Source organism: Rhea pennata, chromosome 4 (genome assembly GCF_028389875.1).
Source record: "Rhea pennata isolate bPtePen1 chromosome 4, bPtePen1.pri, whole genome shotgun sequence".
Lineage (NCBI taxonomy): Eukaryota > Metazoa > Chordata > Aves > Rheiformes > Rheidae > Rhea > Rhea pennata.
In genome coordinates this window covers 24970285-24989004 of record NC_084666.1, presented here as the reverse complement: position 1 = coordinate 24989004, position 18720 = coordinate 24970285, and the positions used below count along the sequence as shown (strand labels likewise).

The 18720-nt window shown below is 38.5% G+C and overlaps 1 protein-coding gene across 1 annotated transcript in view; it reads left to right on the top strand.

Annotated features, from left to right (window-relative positions):
- Positions 1 to 18720, top strand: part of SMIM14 (small integral membrane protein 14) — a 42429-nt gene that overhangs the window by 19859 nt on the left and 3850 nt on the right. Inside the window, exon 4 of the mRNA XM_062575467.1 lies at positions 10455 to 10503. Within this exon, the coding sequence (XP_062431451.1) occupies positions 10455 to 10503 (49 nt within the window). The remainder of the gene's footprint in view (positions 1 to 10454; positions 10504 to 18720) is intronic.

The window sequence follows — 18720 nt, the reverse complement described above, 5'->3', positions numbered from 1 at the left end:
ACATCCGTCCTTGGAGGATGGGTGCCTGGTATTTCTGAGAGCTGGATCCTCAAAGCCTGTTTCTGCCTTAGACTCTGAAGCTGTGGGGAAACAAGGGAGCTAGAGAGTTTGCAGTTTTTCAGCTTGGGGGGGGAATCCAAATGTGAAAAAAATACATCCAAAGATGCTGTGTTCCCAGAATCCCAGAATGGTTCCATATGCCTACTTGATTCTTGTTAGTATAGTTAGGTGTGTATGTGAGGATACACCAGAGCCCATTTGCATGACATTATGGCTGGGAGAACTAGTCACAATTTTGGAGCAAAGTATATCACAAAATTGTGGTAATTGGCTCCAGACCAAGTATTGTAAACCCAGAAGCTCAAATTTAAGATCAAATTTATCAAAATGAAAATGTAATTATAAAAAATACTTAGGGGAAGAAATGTACTCTTAGGATCCTTACAGTCCAGTACTGACATTTTTCAGAAATAACACAATTGATGTAAAGACTTAAATAATTTGAATTTGAGTTAAAGTAAACTTTTTCTACACATTGATTTTTTTTATATACCTGTATGGATCAGGTATATATTCAGAAACCTGAACTAAGGTTTCTGCTGATGGAGAGAGCATGAGGTATTCAGTTCTAACTGTTGTATGTAGAGTTAAAAATACATATTCAAATACACAGGATTTCTGTTAGTTTTAACTGGGAAATTTGAATTATCCTGTCATGCCAGGGTCATCAGGAGGTCAGAAAGTCTGACTGTAGCACTTTAAGTTCTTATTTTAATTTCCAAAGTGTTACTTTTAATTTCTAAATTAATCAATCTGTTCACTTTGAAATTCTTAGAAAATGTATTTGGTAATCAAAGTGCAATGATCTATGGATGGATGCACTTTTTATATATGTATAGTATACAGTTTAAACCCTACTTTAAATACAAACTTTGGTTCATCTTGTTGTCACAATTAATGCTTATTCAATGAGAAAGTGATGTTATTGTCATTTAAACTCTTCTTTCTCTCTGTTATCAGTAACACTACAGAAAATTGCAAATAAAATAAGCTGTTTATCTTTTTAAGAAGCCTAACTTTTACTAAACTATGTTGCTTGGTTATTTTTCTGTCTTTCATTTTGATTGACTGAGCAGGTTTCTGTCTAAGTTTTTCTCAGTTCATAATGATATGAAGTTTTTCTATACTTGCACGTTTTTTTTTCCATTTTTTTTTTCTACTTATTAGGTTAGTGGAAGATACCGTTCATACCCACAGTTCCCCTGACTTAAATATACCAGCTTCAGTGGCATTGAATTATCTTTTGGTAAATGTTCTATCATTTTTACTGAAGTGGGATTTTTCAAATTTGGCTTTGCTCTCAAAATCTGATGATTTTGAGTATTGTAAAAATCTGTTGCATGGCCACTGCAAATAATAAGGATGTATTATGACTTGCAAGCAAACAACAGAAACCTTAAGTCTTTGGTTGTGACTTCCTAAATATAACTTCTAGTATGTAATATCTACGGCAGCAGAGTTGCCATGTAACAGTTTGACTATTGCGTGTTGGACTGACTGTTTACTCTATGTATAGATCAGATCATTGTGAATTTTCATGGCGGGAGGTAAGCATAAAAGAAAAATATTGCAAGATTTTCCATCCTCTGCAGATACGTAAGAGTTGTTAAAAGACAATGACAAATCTGTTAGCTTGTATGACCTTATCTCCAGTTCAACCTCCTCCAACTACAAAGCTTGTTTTGACAAGAAGAGCCAGAGTTCAGGAAGGAAGAACAACAAACAGCATCAAGTGCTTTAACAGAGTTGCTCCCTCAGACAAAGAAGCCAGTTGTTTTAGAGATTCATGATGAAGGACACCCCATGGTATTCAGAGGAAATGACTCCCATCTTAGTTGTGGCAAAGGATAGTTAAATTTTTGAATTTCCCTTGAATTTATTTATTTATTTATTTATTTATTTATGTAAAATAAGTTTGGTCACACTGTGTTACTCATCAGACTTCCATGCTCTCCAAGTAAGCGTGGCTTATACATTGAGTATGTTGGCCAACGCTTGTCCAAATCTGGAAACTAGACTGAAAACACATTTTTGTGGGGGGAAGCATAACAACAGTGGGATGGTTACAGAGCATCTTTCATGAAGCCTGAGACCTGTATATGAGTGGCCAAAAAATGTCATAGTAAGCCAGTAATTCTGTACTGCTAAAATAACCTAACCTTTCTATAATGTAAAAGTTTCCTTTCTTAAGCTCAGATACATTATTATTTCCTCTACAGGAACTATGTTTAAATTCTCTAGTACAAAGCTCTATAAAACTATGAGAAATGTGTTATTTACCCAAAACATTTCTAATTTTCTAATACAAAAGGATCCATATCCAACTGTAGAGGTCTGATAGACATATGCACCTCTGTAGGAATTACAACTTTGTGTTATTTTCTTCTCTAGCTAATTGAAAAGCAGTGGCCCATGTCTAGTTATGTTGCTATGCCAGAAGGCTTAAATGTCTCAAAAACTGTGGGTGATAAAAGCAAATCTATTTTTTTTAATGCCTTGTATTTTAAGGTGTCATTGGATTTTTGTAGGAAAAAAGGTGCAAATTCTTAAACCGTTTAATTACAAATAGTTCAAACACTCTTTTGTCAACCAAATTTCCACATTATTCTCTTCTCCAGGTCATTTTAAAATCTTATTATAAACTGGCATACTTTGAAATAGTATCCAGCATAGCCATGAATCTTGGCTGAGGGAGACCTTGTGCAAACAGCACAGAATAAATAAAGATGACTAAAATAGATCTGCATTCTTTGCAAATGGTTGCAAAATTTTTAAGATGTCAGCACAGCTAAGCCTGACTTAACTAGCCCCTCAAGCACCCAACAAAAGTGACTTACCCTGCTGATGTGGCCTTCCCTGGAAAGCCTAGCAGAACTATACTCACTGCATTTTAGATAATTTAAAGTGACCTTCTAAAATGGGATGTTGTCCTCAAGACTTCTTATACATGGTATTCAGCTTCATTTTTTTTTCTTTTTAATAGCTGTTGCTGCTGCTTCTAGTCTACAGCTCTTCTTAGCCAGCCATTCAGGGACCAGGAAGATGCACTTGGTGCTCATTCACTCTTTTCTTTCCCTGAGCTATGCCTTCAGTTCCCAGTTCCTTGGAGTCCAAGGTGGTTTCAAACGGGATCCTTTCCAGCAGTTGAACCTTAGGTTGCTCATTAGGACAAGGAAGAATCTATCACCCTGCTGAGATGCAGGGCAGAGGCCTGACAGGCCTCCTAAAGCACTGAGCCGAAAGAATGAAAAGTGAGCGCGGCAGGGCAGGGCGCGAGCTCGCTCCCGAGTGCCCTCTGCTCCGCTGGCTGCTGCACGGAGCTCACCGGGTGCTCACCGTGCTGTCATTGCGCAGGGTAGGGCCCCAAAGCTGCACCACAGCAATCACGTGCTGCTGATGACCTTTAAGTTAGGAACAAGTTCTAGATCAAGCAGTATAGGTGAAGGCAGTTATCTACATGAGTAAATGTGTGTTTAAAAAAAAGGGGGGGGGGGGAAATTACTATCTCCAGTATGGTCTGTGTCCCATGGAGACCATTTTTACCTATAATGGATTAGATATCAGGATTTAACTGAAAGTTGAAGGTACCTGTGCATGCTTTGCCTGTCTTGTTTTTGAGCTTTGTAGTCAAAGCTGTTGGAAGCTACTGCTTTTTAATCAGTAATTGCAATGTCTCAGTCACCTGTCATGAACATCTCAAAATTACTTGGCTGTATTACAAGTAGTCTAGAAGATTATGCACTGAAAACTCTGGCAGATTACTTATTCTAGAAGTAATCAGTAGGTATGATCTATGTTATGGATGGCTGAACTGTTTCCAGTGATCAGAGCTGTTACAACCATCTCGTTTGAGGGGGAAAAAAAAGAAGAAAACTGCTTTTTTTCTCAGGCCGCCCATGGTTGTGGTCAGCACTTAGAGGAAACAGTACTTATCTGTTGTTATAGTCCTTGTCCTCCAAGGCTATCTATATGGGAGTTCCCTTTTCATTTGCTTGTATGTGCCATTTTGCTGGATAAGGTCCTCAGTCATTTGGTTAAAAAAGGTATGTTCTTTATTTGTATTTTTGGATATAAATTTCTTAATGCCCTCTTGGGAGACCTGTTTGTTATGCATGACTGGTACCAGATGTCTCTGTAGTGACGTGCAGTTCTTTCTTTCTCATCTGTTTGTTATATAGTATTTCCTGTAGTCAGGGGCACTGTGAGCTCTGTATGATGATTTTGACTTTCTCACTGCTTCATTTTTGCTTCCCAGACTCTCCCTGTTTTGCTGCTTCCTTCTGCTTTGTGTTCCCTAAGAGTAGGACATTGGTGATATCCCAGATATTCAAGGCCAGTGATTTTATAAAATGAAGTAGCAATAAATGTTATGAAATTACAGGCAAGTTACAGAAAATTTGAAAAGAAGCCACGTGGTACTGAGGTGAAACAGCAGTCCCAGGAGGGGTGAGAAAATAAGGGGAGGAACGAGTTGTTGCCTGAACCAGGGCTCCTATTCATGAAGTGATCACTGAGACTTGTTTATCTGCTGTCTCTCCTTCCATAAAAATTCATGTCTTTTTATATGAAAGTTAATATAATGTTCTCGCTCTCTCTCGTAACTGGCTGATGGTTCTGGGTCCAAACATCTTCCTCTCTCATTTCCCTAGAGAGAAGAAGTTACCTGTCACCTCACAGAGCTGAACCCCATATTTTATGGGAGATTGTTATTCTGTCCTTTCACAAGTAATCATTTATTTTATTTTAATTCTGCACTTGTTCATAGTCAATGTGGGAGCAGGGAAGGCAGTGTTCACTTTTTCCTTGTGTGTTCCTCTGAGAGGAACTAATATAGTTTAAAAGACAATTTAATTCTATCTATACACAATTCTCTTCCCTTTATTTTTCTTTTATTTCTCTTGGCTGGCTTGTACCAGAATAATGCATGTAGGTGTCATTTTCTGCATGTTTAAATCTGAACTCTATGGATAACACTACAGATCAATTTGCAACCTGGCTTGTGTTCAGGACTGGCCTATCATACCACAGCAATTTACTTATCATGCTGTTTACTAAATCATTTATATCCTTTGGACAGAACACACGTGGCTGCTAACAAAGCTCAAGCAGCAATTCCATTAGCCAGACACATCCGACTGCAATCAGAGTACATCGTGCCATTGTCATCTGGAGTTGTTGGGCGGAAAAGCAGAGCTTAAAACCAGCCTAAACTGCAAAAAATATATATATATATTTTCACAGGGGGTGATATTTTGCCCTTGTTATCAAATAAAAATTTATGTCAACACTTCCCATGGTTCCATTTTAAATTACTCATGGGATAAATGACCACATCAAGTTAGTTATTTTTCCTTGCCTTCTTACTTATCTACCCTTGTCTTTTTTTCTTTTTTTTTTTTTTTTTTCCTTGCAGCCATTATCTATTTCTGCTCTCTTACCTTGGTACCTAAGTTATCTGTTTCTTTCACACATCTCTCCAGGCTTTCTTCCATCACAGTCTTTTGTATGGAAATCTTCTCCTGACCTGGCTCATGAACTTGCTAATTTTTCATTCATGTGTTTTCTGAAGAATTTTTTTTGCTATGAGCTGTCTCAAAAGTTATCCCAAAAGGCAATTATTTTAATTACCTCCTGATAAATAATTCATTTTCATCCCACCTACCATTCATACTAGACTCCACTGATTTTTTTTTGCATTGTGTTCCTGCCACTAGTCCTGCTTTTCTTATTTTGTTACTTCTTTATTGCACCACTTTTGGAGTTGAAAAGTGGTTTGTGTCCGGGATTATGCTGTTCCTCTGGAAAATGAGCCATCTGATCATTGCTATCTCACTGGTATTTGTCAACCACTGTATTCTTTGTCTTTTTTTATTTATTTACTCTAATAATATACTTAAGCATTAAAACAAAATCCTCTTCCAGTTCATACTGGGTATGAACTCTTAATCTTTTTTCAGGCAAAACCACTATTGACTTTAATGAAGAAAAAGTAGTTATCTGAGCAGAGACTGCAGAACCAGTCCAGGGTCTTTGAGATTGTTGTACTCTGGGGTAGCAAATCCTGAAAATTCATCTAAAGAGTAGGAAGCAAGGGAATTGACAGAAGAACGAGTTACTGTGAAGGTAAGCAAAAGTGTGAATTTGCTTCTCCACAGTAACTGTTTGTGATGAGTAGTAAATGCAAAATAGCCTAACTTCTTTCATGCGAAGAATGAAATGAGCCCTGTGGCTGAGGTTAGCGTATTGAAAAAAATGAAGTTCTCTGTTTAGCTAGATGAAGCTGTTTCTCTAAGCTTACTATTTCACTCGAACTTGAGCAGTTTTATGGAGCAGCTAACATGCAGTGAAAGTTTACACCCTGTTCTCACCACACAGCGGCTTGTTTGTGTGCTCAAATACTAGATTTCCACTTGGGGGGAAAAAAAAAAAAAGACTTCTCTAAGTACAGTGACTTTAAAAAAATGTTTCCAGAGGCTGACAGCGGGGCCCCTTTGCTGTTGCTGTGCATGCTGTGTTCACAGCTAGGGGCTGTAGGAAGTCATGGGTCTCGTTGCTAAGAGCCGTGCAAACCCCTGGCAGGCCGTGGCGTCTGCTCGACACGGAGCAGCAGGACACGGTCACGTTTCAGGTGTGTTTGCTGCTGATCTCCAAGATGATGGGTTAAAACCATACTTTATGTATCGTGTCAAAGGAGCAGCTTTAGATCTAACCCTGGTAACTGTTTTTTCTTTTGGAAAAAAAAAAAAGGAAGAGCTATTTCAAATTTGAACTGGGATCCATTTTAAATTTGCTCATTATAGTTCTGTAGTGCGAAAAATGCTCATTTGAGCATCAAGGGGAAAGACTGAGGAAAGGCCATTTTCTTTCGGATCTCTGAAAGTACTTTTTTCTTAGTGTAGTGCTGGCTTTACATTCAGAACTTTTTTCAGTAAATGGACACTGATTTGCTGTAATTCAGTCACTGGTGCCTTTCGATTCCAGGAACTGCCGTAGCAGGGGCTTTAGATAAACCAAATGGAAATACTGACCCAGTGTTCTTGTGTGGTGTGGATTGCTAATTTAAATGATTTTAATTTAAAGTAGTCAAGATATTCGATCTAGTAAAGATTTAGAGGGAGTAAAAGTTCAGACTTATATTTCAAATAGTGTGTGCGTATTTCTGATCATTGTTTTTAGTTGTATTGCCTGCAAGTCTGCACAGTTTTAAAACTGAAAATTTTGGAGCTCTTACTCCGCCTTTAGCTTTTATGCTGTTTAGAATTTCTGCTTAATTCATTTTGGACAATAAAAAAAATAGTTCATTTTTTGGTTCACATGGTTCCCTTTGGTTCACTTTCATGCAAACTGCCCCTCCACAGCAGAATAGCAAACCTAGGTACAAAGGACTGTTCATTCCCAGGCCCTCATGGTTCCACCTTTTTCCATTATTGGGCAGTTGAAATGTGCCACACTCTGGTTTTTCCAGCAGCAGCTATGTCCCTTGAGGGTGGAGTTATCAGGAAGGAGATCACATTAGTAGGAGGAGAGTTCTAGTTCCAGCAGAAAGTGTTACCTTTCCCAGCTATTCAGCTTACATAGGCTTTTCATATACATGCCAGAACCTTTTTTTTCCTCTTTTGACTGATTGAATGAGTATAAGGGATCAGATTTGTATTGGGTTACAAACAACTAGAACGTAGTTCACCTGTGTGAATTGAGTAAAACCGGTTTTTACTGCTGCTTGTTTTCAGTTGTCGGCTGTGGGTCATCCCAAGAGAACAACGTGCTGCCTGTCCCTGGGTGGTTTTGAACAAATCTGCCATGCAGCTCCCTGGCTCGTGGAGCTCTCCTAAAGCTCATGCCTGTGAGCAGTGAAATTTTGCACGCGCTTGTGGCCAGGAGGGGAAGGGAGCAGGAGAAGATGTTTGAGTGTGTTTTCACCATGTGATCTGTGGCTTCTGAAAATCTAATCGAGTCAATGGGTAGGGTTGTGTGATGAGCAAATCTTCTTGCAGCACAAGTGGTTGTAATAAGAAATTTTGAAAATAACCAGAACACTTTCTAAGAAATATCTTTATTACTAGATATGATTATAGCAGAAACTGTGAAGTGTAATGCTTATAGGTGGAGCTCTGTAAATCTGCAGTTATATGATTACTTCTTTTGATTTAGGCAAAATTCATATGACTTATGAATTGAGAATGCTTTTCTCACACTTTTCTCTTGCAAGTACCCATTTCACAATGTAAGTTGAGGTTTCCAAACCTGCCTCATACAGTTAGCTTCTAAATCCTTGTAAAAATAATGGAATATTTGATGTTCAGGACCCCTAAAAAGCACAGCCGCATCATCTGATGACTCAGTACTTTGTAAAGGTTCTTCTGTACGCTGTTCCTCCATAAATAAGCAAACTTTTTTCATATTGTCAGGATATCATCTCATGTAACAGCATTTTTCAGCAGAGATCTGTAGAGCTACTGCTGATGGTATTCTTCCTAAGACTGCTTACTTACTGATACATTTCTGTCACAGGTATTCCCAGTAGCGCTTTTCGTTCAAGAATCTCAAAGCCTTGTCTTTCAGGAAGCAACCAAGGATGACATGGGATAAAACTCAGTATCTTACAGACAACAAGCTTTAAGCAAAACCTTCTGGACATACAAAATCTCAGGGATTTAATACTTCTGTGCCTTACTAGGGTGGCCTACTGCATCAACAGGCATTTCCAGACAGATGCTGTTCAGGCTTTTCGTGAGGGAAGGTCAAGAGGCAGATGAACGAAGAAGCATGGTGTGATCATGATCATCGCTCAGACTGCTCTTTGCAAAAAGGCATAGTGGTAGCCAGAGCGTCTTTCTGTTGTTGTTGAACAAGCTTCTCTGGTGTTTAACATGCTCCTTTCAGTTAAAGCTTGAGCTCTAACGTTTGTTTTGTGGTTGAAGCTACCTTTGTGGTAATGGAAGCTAATGTGGTAGGCAGATGGAGGAACAAGATATTAACAACCTTTCTGTTAATAACGTGCACCCTTTCTGAGCTGGCTTTTATAGAAATGTTAATTGCATAATTTTAAAGAGTTGCATTTGATTATGGTAAGATATGGTAAGATAAATAATGTCATGGTTAGAACACCTCTAGGCAGTGTTGCCTTCTGTGCAGGCAAGGTAAGCTGTATGAGCACTAACCATAACTAGATGTTAAATGTAAGTCAACCTGTGTTACGCTTCTGGTCATATAAAGATATAAAGGAAGAAGTATAAAATTTTCCAGATAAAATCATCTCCTCCTTCAGTTGTTCAGCTGTTTCTCTGTTGGTCTGCAGCTTGTTGGGCTTTGTATGTTATGAATATATACAGCAAATAAGTATATCAGCTGTGCCAATACAAGGGGTTTGCACAAATTACTCATGGATTTCTTTCATAAGGAGCATCTTTCTACTTTGTGTATTTACGCTGATAATAAACAGGTCAGCCTGTTGTGATAAGAAGTGTTGGGAGTTTTAACACTGCTGTGACATGAAACTTGTCATAAAACAAATGGCAGTTCTAACCAAGACATCGTAACAATTCAGTACTTTTTACAACTTTGATTATTAATCAGCATGAACAGCCCATTTTACCCAAGCAGGAAGTACAACCTACTTCCATAATAAAACGAACTGAATCTCATCCATTTAACCTCTATGCAACTCATAAAGAATATTATATGTCTTTGGGTTTTTGACTTTATCATCTATAAAATAGGTATACTGATATGCAGGATATCCAGTGGTGACTTTTCTCACAATTAGCAAGCTTACTTAGTCTGTAAATGCAAATACATTGCCATTAAACATAGTAAAAGTGTTCTAACATAAAGGAAAAAAAAAACAGTAAAATGCATTTTAAAACCTGCTTTTACAAAGGGTCTTAGGTGGAAAAATAGTAATTGCTGAGTTTAATTGTGAAACTTTAATTCTGTTCCTTTGTGCATAATCATTATCAAAGCCTGATCGTTTGTTATTACATAATCACAGAGTATTATAGTGATACTTGATTTAAATAATAGCAGTAACAACTACCCACTATAAATTCCCAAATGTATATGTGGGTGGACAGTGTATCTGTTTCTAATGGTGTCTGTATCTCTATAAATTTTTAACTTGAATTTAAAAAAGCAGTCCGTGGCTGCAACCTTTATGGAAGCAATAGTGTTTTGGTCAGATAATTTGACATTACTATATAAATAGGGTTCAGAAACCTCCTCAATACCTGAGGTTTTTTTTCCTACATCGTAAGTCAAATGTGATGCAGTAAAGATTGGTTACAGTCTTGCTTATCTTGAACTTATACTCTGATAGTATACTAAATAACAATTTTAATAGAAGTTTAACCAAGGCTTGCTGCTAATTGTAGTGCCTTTCATTTTTTCTGTTTCAGCTGAGACAGTCACAGTCATACTGCACAGACACAGAATGCCTTCAGGAATGTGAGTAACTATGGGGATCAGATGTGTGGAAGTAAAATAAAGAGCAGTAATTAAAATACAGTTTGACTGGTCTTTGAAGTTCAGCAGTTGATTTAACACCATATGACCATATTAAATTAAATGAAAGATTACACTACTGAAGTCATTGTGTGGGGGAGGTAATTTCTGAGCACCAGTGACTCAAACTAACCTTTGTATATTTGAAGCGTTGCATGAAAAGGGCAGTAATGAGCAAACTAGAGGTGTCAGTATACCAGAACCACCCTTGATCAGGTCCCAAACTTTGCTGTATGTTAGCATTAACCTCCAAGTAAAAATTATTTCATTTTTTTCCCAAAGAGAGAATTTGGAGGGGGGCTTTATTTGTCCCCCAGCTTTCATGGAAACCTAACCAGTAAAGATTGGAGATTCTGGGAAGTCAGCACAGATCCCCTGTGCCCATGTTCACAGCTGGGGCTGACTAACTTAATTGTGAACCCTCTACTCTGCTGCTAGGAAGAGGAGATTCCCCATCAGCACTAGTGGATAAGCTGACATACGCTGTGACTGCATTTCTGTCTGACTTGGTAGCTGCATAGTTAATGCAGCAGAGTACTGAGGTGCACACTTCCTTGAATTTTCTCTAGAACATATAAAAAAAAATCCCAAGGAGTGAGGATTACTAGGATAATCAAATGTTACTGGTTCTTGCAAGGAAATATAGCTGTGCAGAGGTTCTGCAGTAATGTAAGCATGCCCTGAAGCACACTGTTTACACTTTTCATGGTCTAGAGGGAACGTTGCCAAATGCTTATAAGTAAAAATTAAGCGGATCTGTTTTTCCTGTATTGCTTTACCAACTGAGCATATGAACTCACTCAATTAGCCTGCATTAGGATTACTGTAAGCCTCCAAGGGAGTGGGCAGTACCTGAGCAGAGTTCCTGGAAGAAAGAGCTTCTGGTGCTCATGTCTTCTACAAGGCCACAAGCAGCACATTTAGGGTTTCCAGGATGGTGGGCAGAGTGCATGTCTTCACTTCCTCCCATGTTCCTCCCTTTTCAGTCCCCAGTAAATCCTGTTCAGAGCTGGGCAGCTAGCTTGTACTCGCACTATGCCTTCTTCCCAGTGTGAAATAGTCCCGGTTTCATTGTCATAGTGGGCTGAAGGGATAAAGCTATGATCTTTTCCAGATATTCACAGAAAAAATAGTTGGAAGCATATGTGCCAAAACCATGCTGGTAGCTCTGCTCTTCCCTTATGGGCTTTCCAAGCTATGCTGTGTGTTTGAGACTTCCAGCATCCCTGCTCTCCCAAATGCAGCTATTCTAGAGTGGACTTTTTTAGTCTCCAAGACCTTAGACCTCTATGTCTAGTTTTCTCTTGAATCACACACATGCAGATGTGGGAAAGAGGCAGGTGACAGCAGACAAAATATTTCCTGTGTATGAAGTAGACACAGACAGGCCATGCAGCCTTCTGAGCTGTAGTCCACAGTAAAAGCCAAGTAGTAGTATATATCATTGTCACTCAAGCCTTGGAAGTCTTGGTTCATCAATATTTAGGAAGTTTGGAGGCTGAAGACCATACAAATGAGTAAGCTCTATTTTTATGGGTACAAAGCTTTTGTGATAGCTTTCATGCTACCAAGCCATAGTACAGTAGAAGTGTGGATGGTTTGTGGCAAATAGCTTTCCATGATGAAAGAAATCCTTGCAATAACTCTGTGTGCAGATGCGAGCAATTTGGCAGCAATTGTTCTAAACCAGTGGTTTGTTTCGAAAACCAAAGCAAAAATTATAGAGTAGATCTACTCCTATATTATTATATTGCCTTAAATTTAGTTCCAGCAAAGGTATTTTTATGCTGATGCAGTAATACTCCGACTGCCTCTTTGTCTGATTATTCTGTGATGCTTCTGTGATTCTGTGGTTGGATTAACTTGAGCAGTGTAAGACTCCCAGGAGCCAAAGGCAAAAATAAAAAAGATTGAGCCTCAGAAAGCTTACAAAGACATTTTCAGAGAAAGATTATATTCTGGGCCTAGCTCCATGAAAATTGCACCTCCACTCTCCAGTCCATTCCTTTATTTCTGTTCTCTTTAGCTATATCATGATGAGCTAATGTTTTAGGTGGATATCCTCTTCCCTTGGGCCTGCAGCTCCTTTGCCTTTTATTTGTGCACTTTGTTTTGTCATTTCAGGCTTTCGATATGAGAAATCTTATTTTACTCCCACCCATTTGCTCATTCCCAGGATTTGCTTTTCCTTTGGAAATACATCTGGGAATGTTGTCATACGCAAATTCTTAAGTTACAAAGTTGCGAAATAGCTGATGAGATATGTGTGGTTTTGTTTGGGGAAACATCAGGGTTGTGGTTCAGTCGGTGTCACAGCAGCATCATGTGTTATGCTGTTGCTACCAGCTGGAAGTTCTCAGAAACACCCTACGTTGATTCTTCCTGAGTATCACTTCATTTCTTCAACTCCTCATTTCAGAATGTATTTAGATTTTTGGAGCTAGATCAAAACAGTAGCATCAAATTATGTATAGGGTGCTCTCTTGCATATTTAGTAATAGAGATACTATCTCTAATTTCTTTTTCACTGTTGTTCACACCATTCTATTATAGTAACTACAGTGACGAGAGTTTCCCACTCAGGTCAGGACCAGTGTTTTTAGATTTGTATTCCTACATACAGGAGCATATGAGCACCACTTCAGAGGGCTTTGGGCACTTATGCTTGATGGCTGTTCCACTGCTGATTCTCCCTCAAAATATCTGCTGTGCCTGTAAAGCACTTATTTTGATGACTGTTCCTTCTGTTTCAGTGAGTGCCTTGGAGAAATAAGACTGAAGGTTTTAAATATGCAACACATTTAATATCCTGTTGGGATTCTTTATGTGAAACACATCAGAAGATCTTATAGTTTCCATTAGAAGGAGGAATAAAAGTGGTGATTCTTTTCTGAATTCTGTCTAGTGCAGATGTAAGGTAGCGGAGTTAGGAGGATTTCTCTGAAATGTGTTTGTATTGCAACACCAGCAGTTCATCCAGCACAGGGAGGATCCCCAGCTGGTACTGAGCTACTCTGATGACTCGTGGCCCTTGCAAGTCAGCCTACCATGTGGAAGGGATTTAGGGGGCACCGCCTGAATTTTTTCTCTATATTCTAGCAACTCCCAGATAGTCTGACCTGGATTTACTACATTCATATTTTCAACTCTACTTTTTTAAATGTGCTAGTAGTTTGTAATATTAACAGTCACAGATGATTGTCTTAAATATTGTCTGCCCTACTTCCAGCTTTTTATGTATTTTAAAATGAATGCGTGATTCACCTTGGGTCATACTCATGTAGGAGAGTCACAGCAGCATAACCTAACAGCGCAAAATGTCTGCCAGCTCTTCCCTCCCTTTTCTGGTAAATTCCTTCCTCCTCCTTGTGCTCCAGTCCTTTTGGCTCTCCTCAGTTTCCCTGTCCGTGCCTTTGAGAAGGTCAGCTTTGAGGGATTATCTGCTCACAGGCTCTTTGTCTTCCCTGTTGATTCATCTGTAAAACACTTCTCTCTTCATAGTGTTTCCTGCTTTTTTAGCAGGGATCAGGAAAGGCTAAAAACACCTTGGAAAGAGGACACATGTCAGAGCATATTTTTGCCTTTCTGCATGCAGATATTAAACAGTAGAAATCTGAAGATCCAAAGGAGATCTATCTGTCGTGCTAGGATACAACAAACACCTCCTGGAATAATACACTTTTGCATAAAAGAAAGGCAGTCTTTCCTCTTTAGAGTACAACCCTCATTCTGAATTCAGAGAAATGAAAAACAGCACTTTAGAAGGAGAACTAGGTTCATGTAAGACATACTTTACAAGGGCATTTATTTATTTTAATGTTCATATTCTTAAGATTTCACTTGCACAGTGGCTGACTTTCAGTCTTCAGAAATGATTTTTACCAACCTCATCATTTTAGTAGCTTTGACTGCCTTCTAGTAGATCATTTAATGAAATGGCAAACGTCTGACACGTAAAATTTCTTTCCTCTTCCAGTCTCTCTGGGAGAAGACTAGTTTATGTGGCCTGATGTTCTTAGCTACAAAAAGCACCTATCACTCTCTGTTTCTCTAGGAGAAGGCAAGACAAGTATTTATGTTTTGTACCTGGACCAACGAAGAGGATTCACCATAGTCGTTAGCTTCTGTTGGAGTTCATCCCACAGTCTCATAAAGTCTTTTCCTGTACAGAGATAATTCAGGTATGGTAAAAAGTTCCAGGTAACTTGAGGGGCAGAACTGCCCACAGGCTTCAGACAGAATATCATGGGTATATAGGTATTCTGAGTCCAAACAACCAGCTACTTTGAAAATAATGATACTGAACTGAATTCAGTGTCCTGTGGACAGCCAGGTCAGAGATTTAGAGTTTCATTGGGCTCAGTGACAGAGATTACATTCTGTAGTAGTTTGTATCTCCAAAGCACTGAAGATTAAAACCAGATTTTGCAGTAATTGAGGTGGAGAATGGCAAGGAAATTCATCTTTGAGGCCAGGATGGGACAATTTCTTAGCCACCTGGAAAAATTAGAGGATATCATCCACTGGTGCTTTCGTAGGACAAACTTATATCTACAAGGAATCAAAAAAAACCTGCTGAATTACCTGCAAAAATATCGATTATAGGAAAAACCACTGTGGATGTGGACTAAAAGTTTTCTTTCGTTTCTTCTGTTTTCTTCTACCCATGAACATAAATTACATTCCTGCTTAGTTTCAGCTTTAGTCAACTGTTCTCCATCCATAAGCTGGTCTCAGCTGATTATTTTGTCATCTCTGTGATGGAGCTCTTTGTAGTGAAAGATTTGTTTTTTCTGCAGATTATTGCTCTCAGTACCTATAACAGCTTCTTGTCTGTTCTCGTGTTTCATGATGCAAGGCTTGGAAAAGTGTGATTTACCCCAGCTATGTGAGACTTTGCATATCCTCTTCTCCTTACGTTAAGAGATTAAAGTAGCAGATTTTGAAATATCTCACATCCTTTTTAAAACACATGATCATTTGTAAAAGAAGCGAGTTTAACGCTTCTTGAATGGTATGAACAGTGTTGTGACTGTTCCAGAATCTGGCATGCTTTGAGTAGGTGGTGCAGGACTGGGCTGTGTTAACTCATCTGTTGCCATCCTTAACTTAGTCTAGAGTATGTTTCGGCATGCTTGACTCCATCCAAGCTGTATTACAACTCAGGCTAGATAGCAGTTGCATTCGGTAGGAGTGCCTGTGGTTTCCCTTTGTGATTCCTTATGCTTCCTTCTTTGACCCGTAGCATGAACTGACCTAGCAGCATTTACTTACCCTAAGTCTTGTGTAAACGTGGCCCCTAAATGTGCTGTGGTTCAGCAAAACTCCAAGCGCTTCCAGAAGGTAGCCTGACTATTCCTTACTTCTCTCTATTTCTTGGGAATCCAGCATGATAGGTTATCTGAATTTTCAGTGTTCTCATCATATGTGCCAGAGTAGGTACCTAAGGCTGTCTGAAGTGCTGCTGGAAGTAGTCTCAGGATGGCTATTAGTGCCCTCTGGAATCCCCTAAATAAAGCAGTTGTTCTTTTCATGCCAAATTATATGCTGGTTTACTGGATTGAGTATATAAGGTCATCCAAGTTTTTAAGTGCTGATGCATCGTGCTGATGTATTACTAGCTTCCTTCAACACAATGAGATTGCAGGTCTAAACTCTTACCTGTGTAATTGCATATGCAGTTCCAAATCAGTTTTATGTTAGAATTTAATGATTTAAAAACTATAACATTTTCATTTACTTAGTTTCCAATATACCTTCACCTCATGCACAGCAGCTTGTATAGCTCTCTCTAAAATAAATGCCAGTTTGTAATTGAATATACATTTTATTATAATTGCTCTATATTAGCAACTTCTTCAGTTTAGAAATGTCTCTGTTTTGGACATTCAGAAGATGGAGGTCTGTCAGTTTTGTTTGCTTATAAAGCATTAATGGTCTCCCTGGTGCTGTGAAAAGTCTGAGCTTTCATTATGCATTTTTATTTTACTTCTTTGACATTTTTGAGTGCATGTAATGTTGGCAAAGGATGTCAGTCCAACAGTTTTGCCTCGTGAAGGTCTTATTCACAAAACAGCTGTATTGTGAATGGAATAGCTGTAAGCTTCCCCACAGGGCCCCACTGCTGTGTCTTAGCTGCATTTTGAAGAAACCACTTTCACAGATGAGCTTTGATTAAAAATGCTACCCAGCATGAGAGGGATGAGAATGGTTCTCTGATATCAACATTAACCTGCAAATGAAATGACTGACACCAGCAGTTTACTGAGTATAGATTAACGAACTAATGTTAAATGATAACAACTTCCAAACAATATTGAACTAATCCAGGCTCGACTCCGTAATGAGATGATCTGAATGACTCGATGAGACAACTGAAAAATCTGATGAATACGTCTCCATGTGGAATTTCCGCAGACATTGAAGTTTTCAACTTCAATAATAAAATAGAGTAGCCCTTCTTGTTCTGAAGGTTAATTCATTATAGCATTATACTAATTGGCTTTGAAAACAAACTTTTAACACTTAAAGTCAGTAGCAGGTTTTCTGTTGGATTCAGAAAGTGTATTTTCAGGAAGCAAGAGAAGAAAATTGGCCTTATACAATTTTAAATAAAGTGCTTTAATTTTAATAATTTTATAGACTAGAATATTACTTGTTTTATTGGCATCACGAAAGGAAAGCTGCCTTAATAGATGAAGATGCTAATCACGAGAATCAGGTTGAATTCTGTGCTCTGCCACAGGTTTTCTGTGTGTCGGTCAAGCTATATGGTCTACTAGAGACTAATAGTATTGCTCTACTGTGTGAATAAATACAGCGAATGCTGTTAGGTGCTTAGATACTATTGTAAATGCAGCCACATAAGTACCAGTGGTGGTTAGCTATATATTGGTTTACACTTCAGTTGACAACATTAGTTGTAATTTGATTGTTTGAAATAATGTTCCAGAGGGGAAAATATCGATGCTTTCAAATGCGCTGTTTTTTGCAAGACTTTCTTCATCCAAAAAGGCTAACCAGCTATCTCCAGTGTTGGGGGATTTTCTCAGTTTTATTTCCATGCTCTGAAGTCTCAGCCATTCTTTTTGGAAATGGGTTGTAAAATTTGTATATTGTTCTTTGGCTTTGCTTTTTTCATATGTCTCATCAGCATTTTGCTTTTCCTTCTAACAGATTTGATTTCCTTGATGCTATTAGAAATTCCACATGATCTAGATGGCCAGTCATGGAGATCTAGAATATCTGACACTTGTTTGAACAATCCTCAATAAATAACTTAGATAGCTGCTTATATTAGCTAACAAAATTGTAAGCATTAGTTTGCTCACATCTTGCTAGAATTAGCATGTTCTCTTTGAGCTAACAACGGAGTTTAAGCTATTGTCTCTAATACCACAAGCTTCTAGCTAGTGGAGTCAGATTTTTGCACGTGGATCAGAGAGAACTGATGCTGATGTTCTTTTAACTTGGGTTAAAAATGTACTTGGGTTTGTACTGCAGGACCCAGGCATAGTTCCCTGTTCCACGTGCCAGGGGTCAACCAGGTCCCCAGCCTGGATAGTCCAGGAACAAGGATCAGGGGATACATCAAGGAGCACAAACATTCGGATGTTGCCACAGAGAATTAGGCCTTGCTACTCGCTGCAGATAATGTCTCGCTGCGCCCTGACGCGTCTGCCATGTTCTGAAAGTAGCCTAGTGTACATGCACATCGTGTAGGATTTGCACTGCTATTGGCTTATCAGAGCATGATACTGACTTAAGATTTCCCCTGTTAGAGATTTCAGTCTTATTTTTGTATCTGTGGGAGGGGAAAAAAACAAATACCAGTGTACACATGGGGATTTTTCCCCATATTACTATGTTGCTGAGGTTTATTGCACTGAGTTTGATTTCATAAAATTCAACACTTCAGTAATATCGTGTGTATTCATCATCTCCAGTTCTCTGAGAGTTGATATGAACTAAGAAATATTCCTGAAAATTCTGAGAATTTCAGTGAAATCTTGTGAAATAAATTTTCTCTTTTCAGAGGGAAAGGAAACATGACAAAAATGATGTAGCATTAATAAAAAATTATTTGTCTTAAAGCCAAAAGACAAGTAAGAAAATTTGATTGACAAAACAATATTAGATTTGCCTGAGATTTTTGTTATA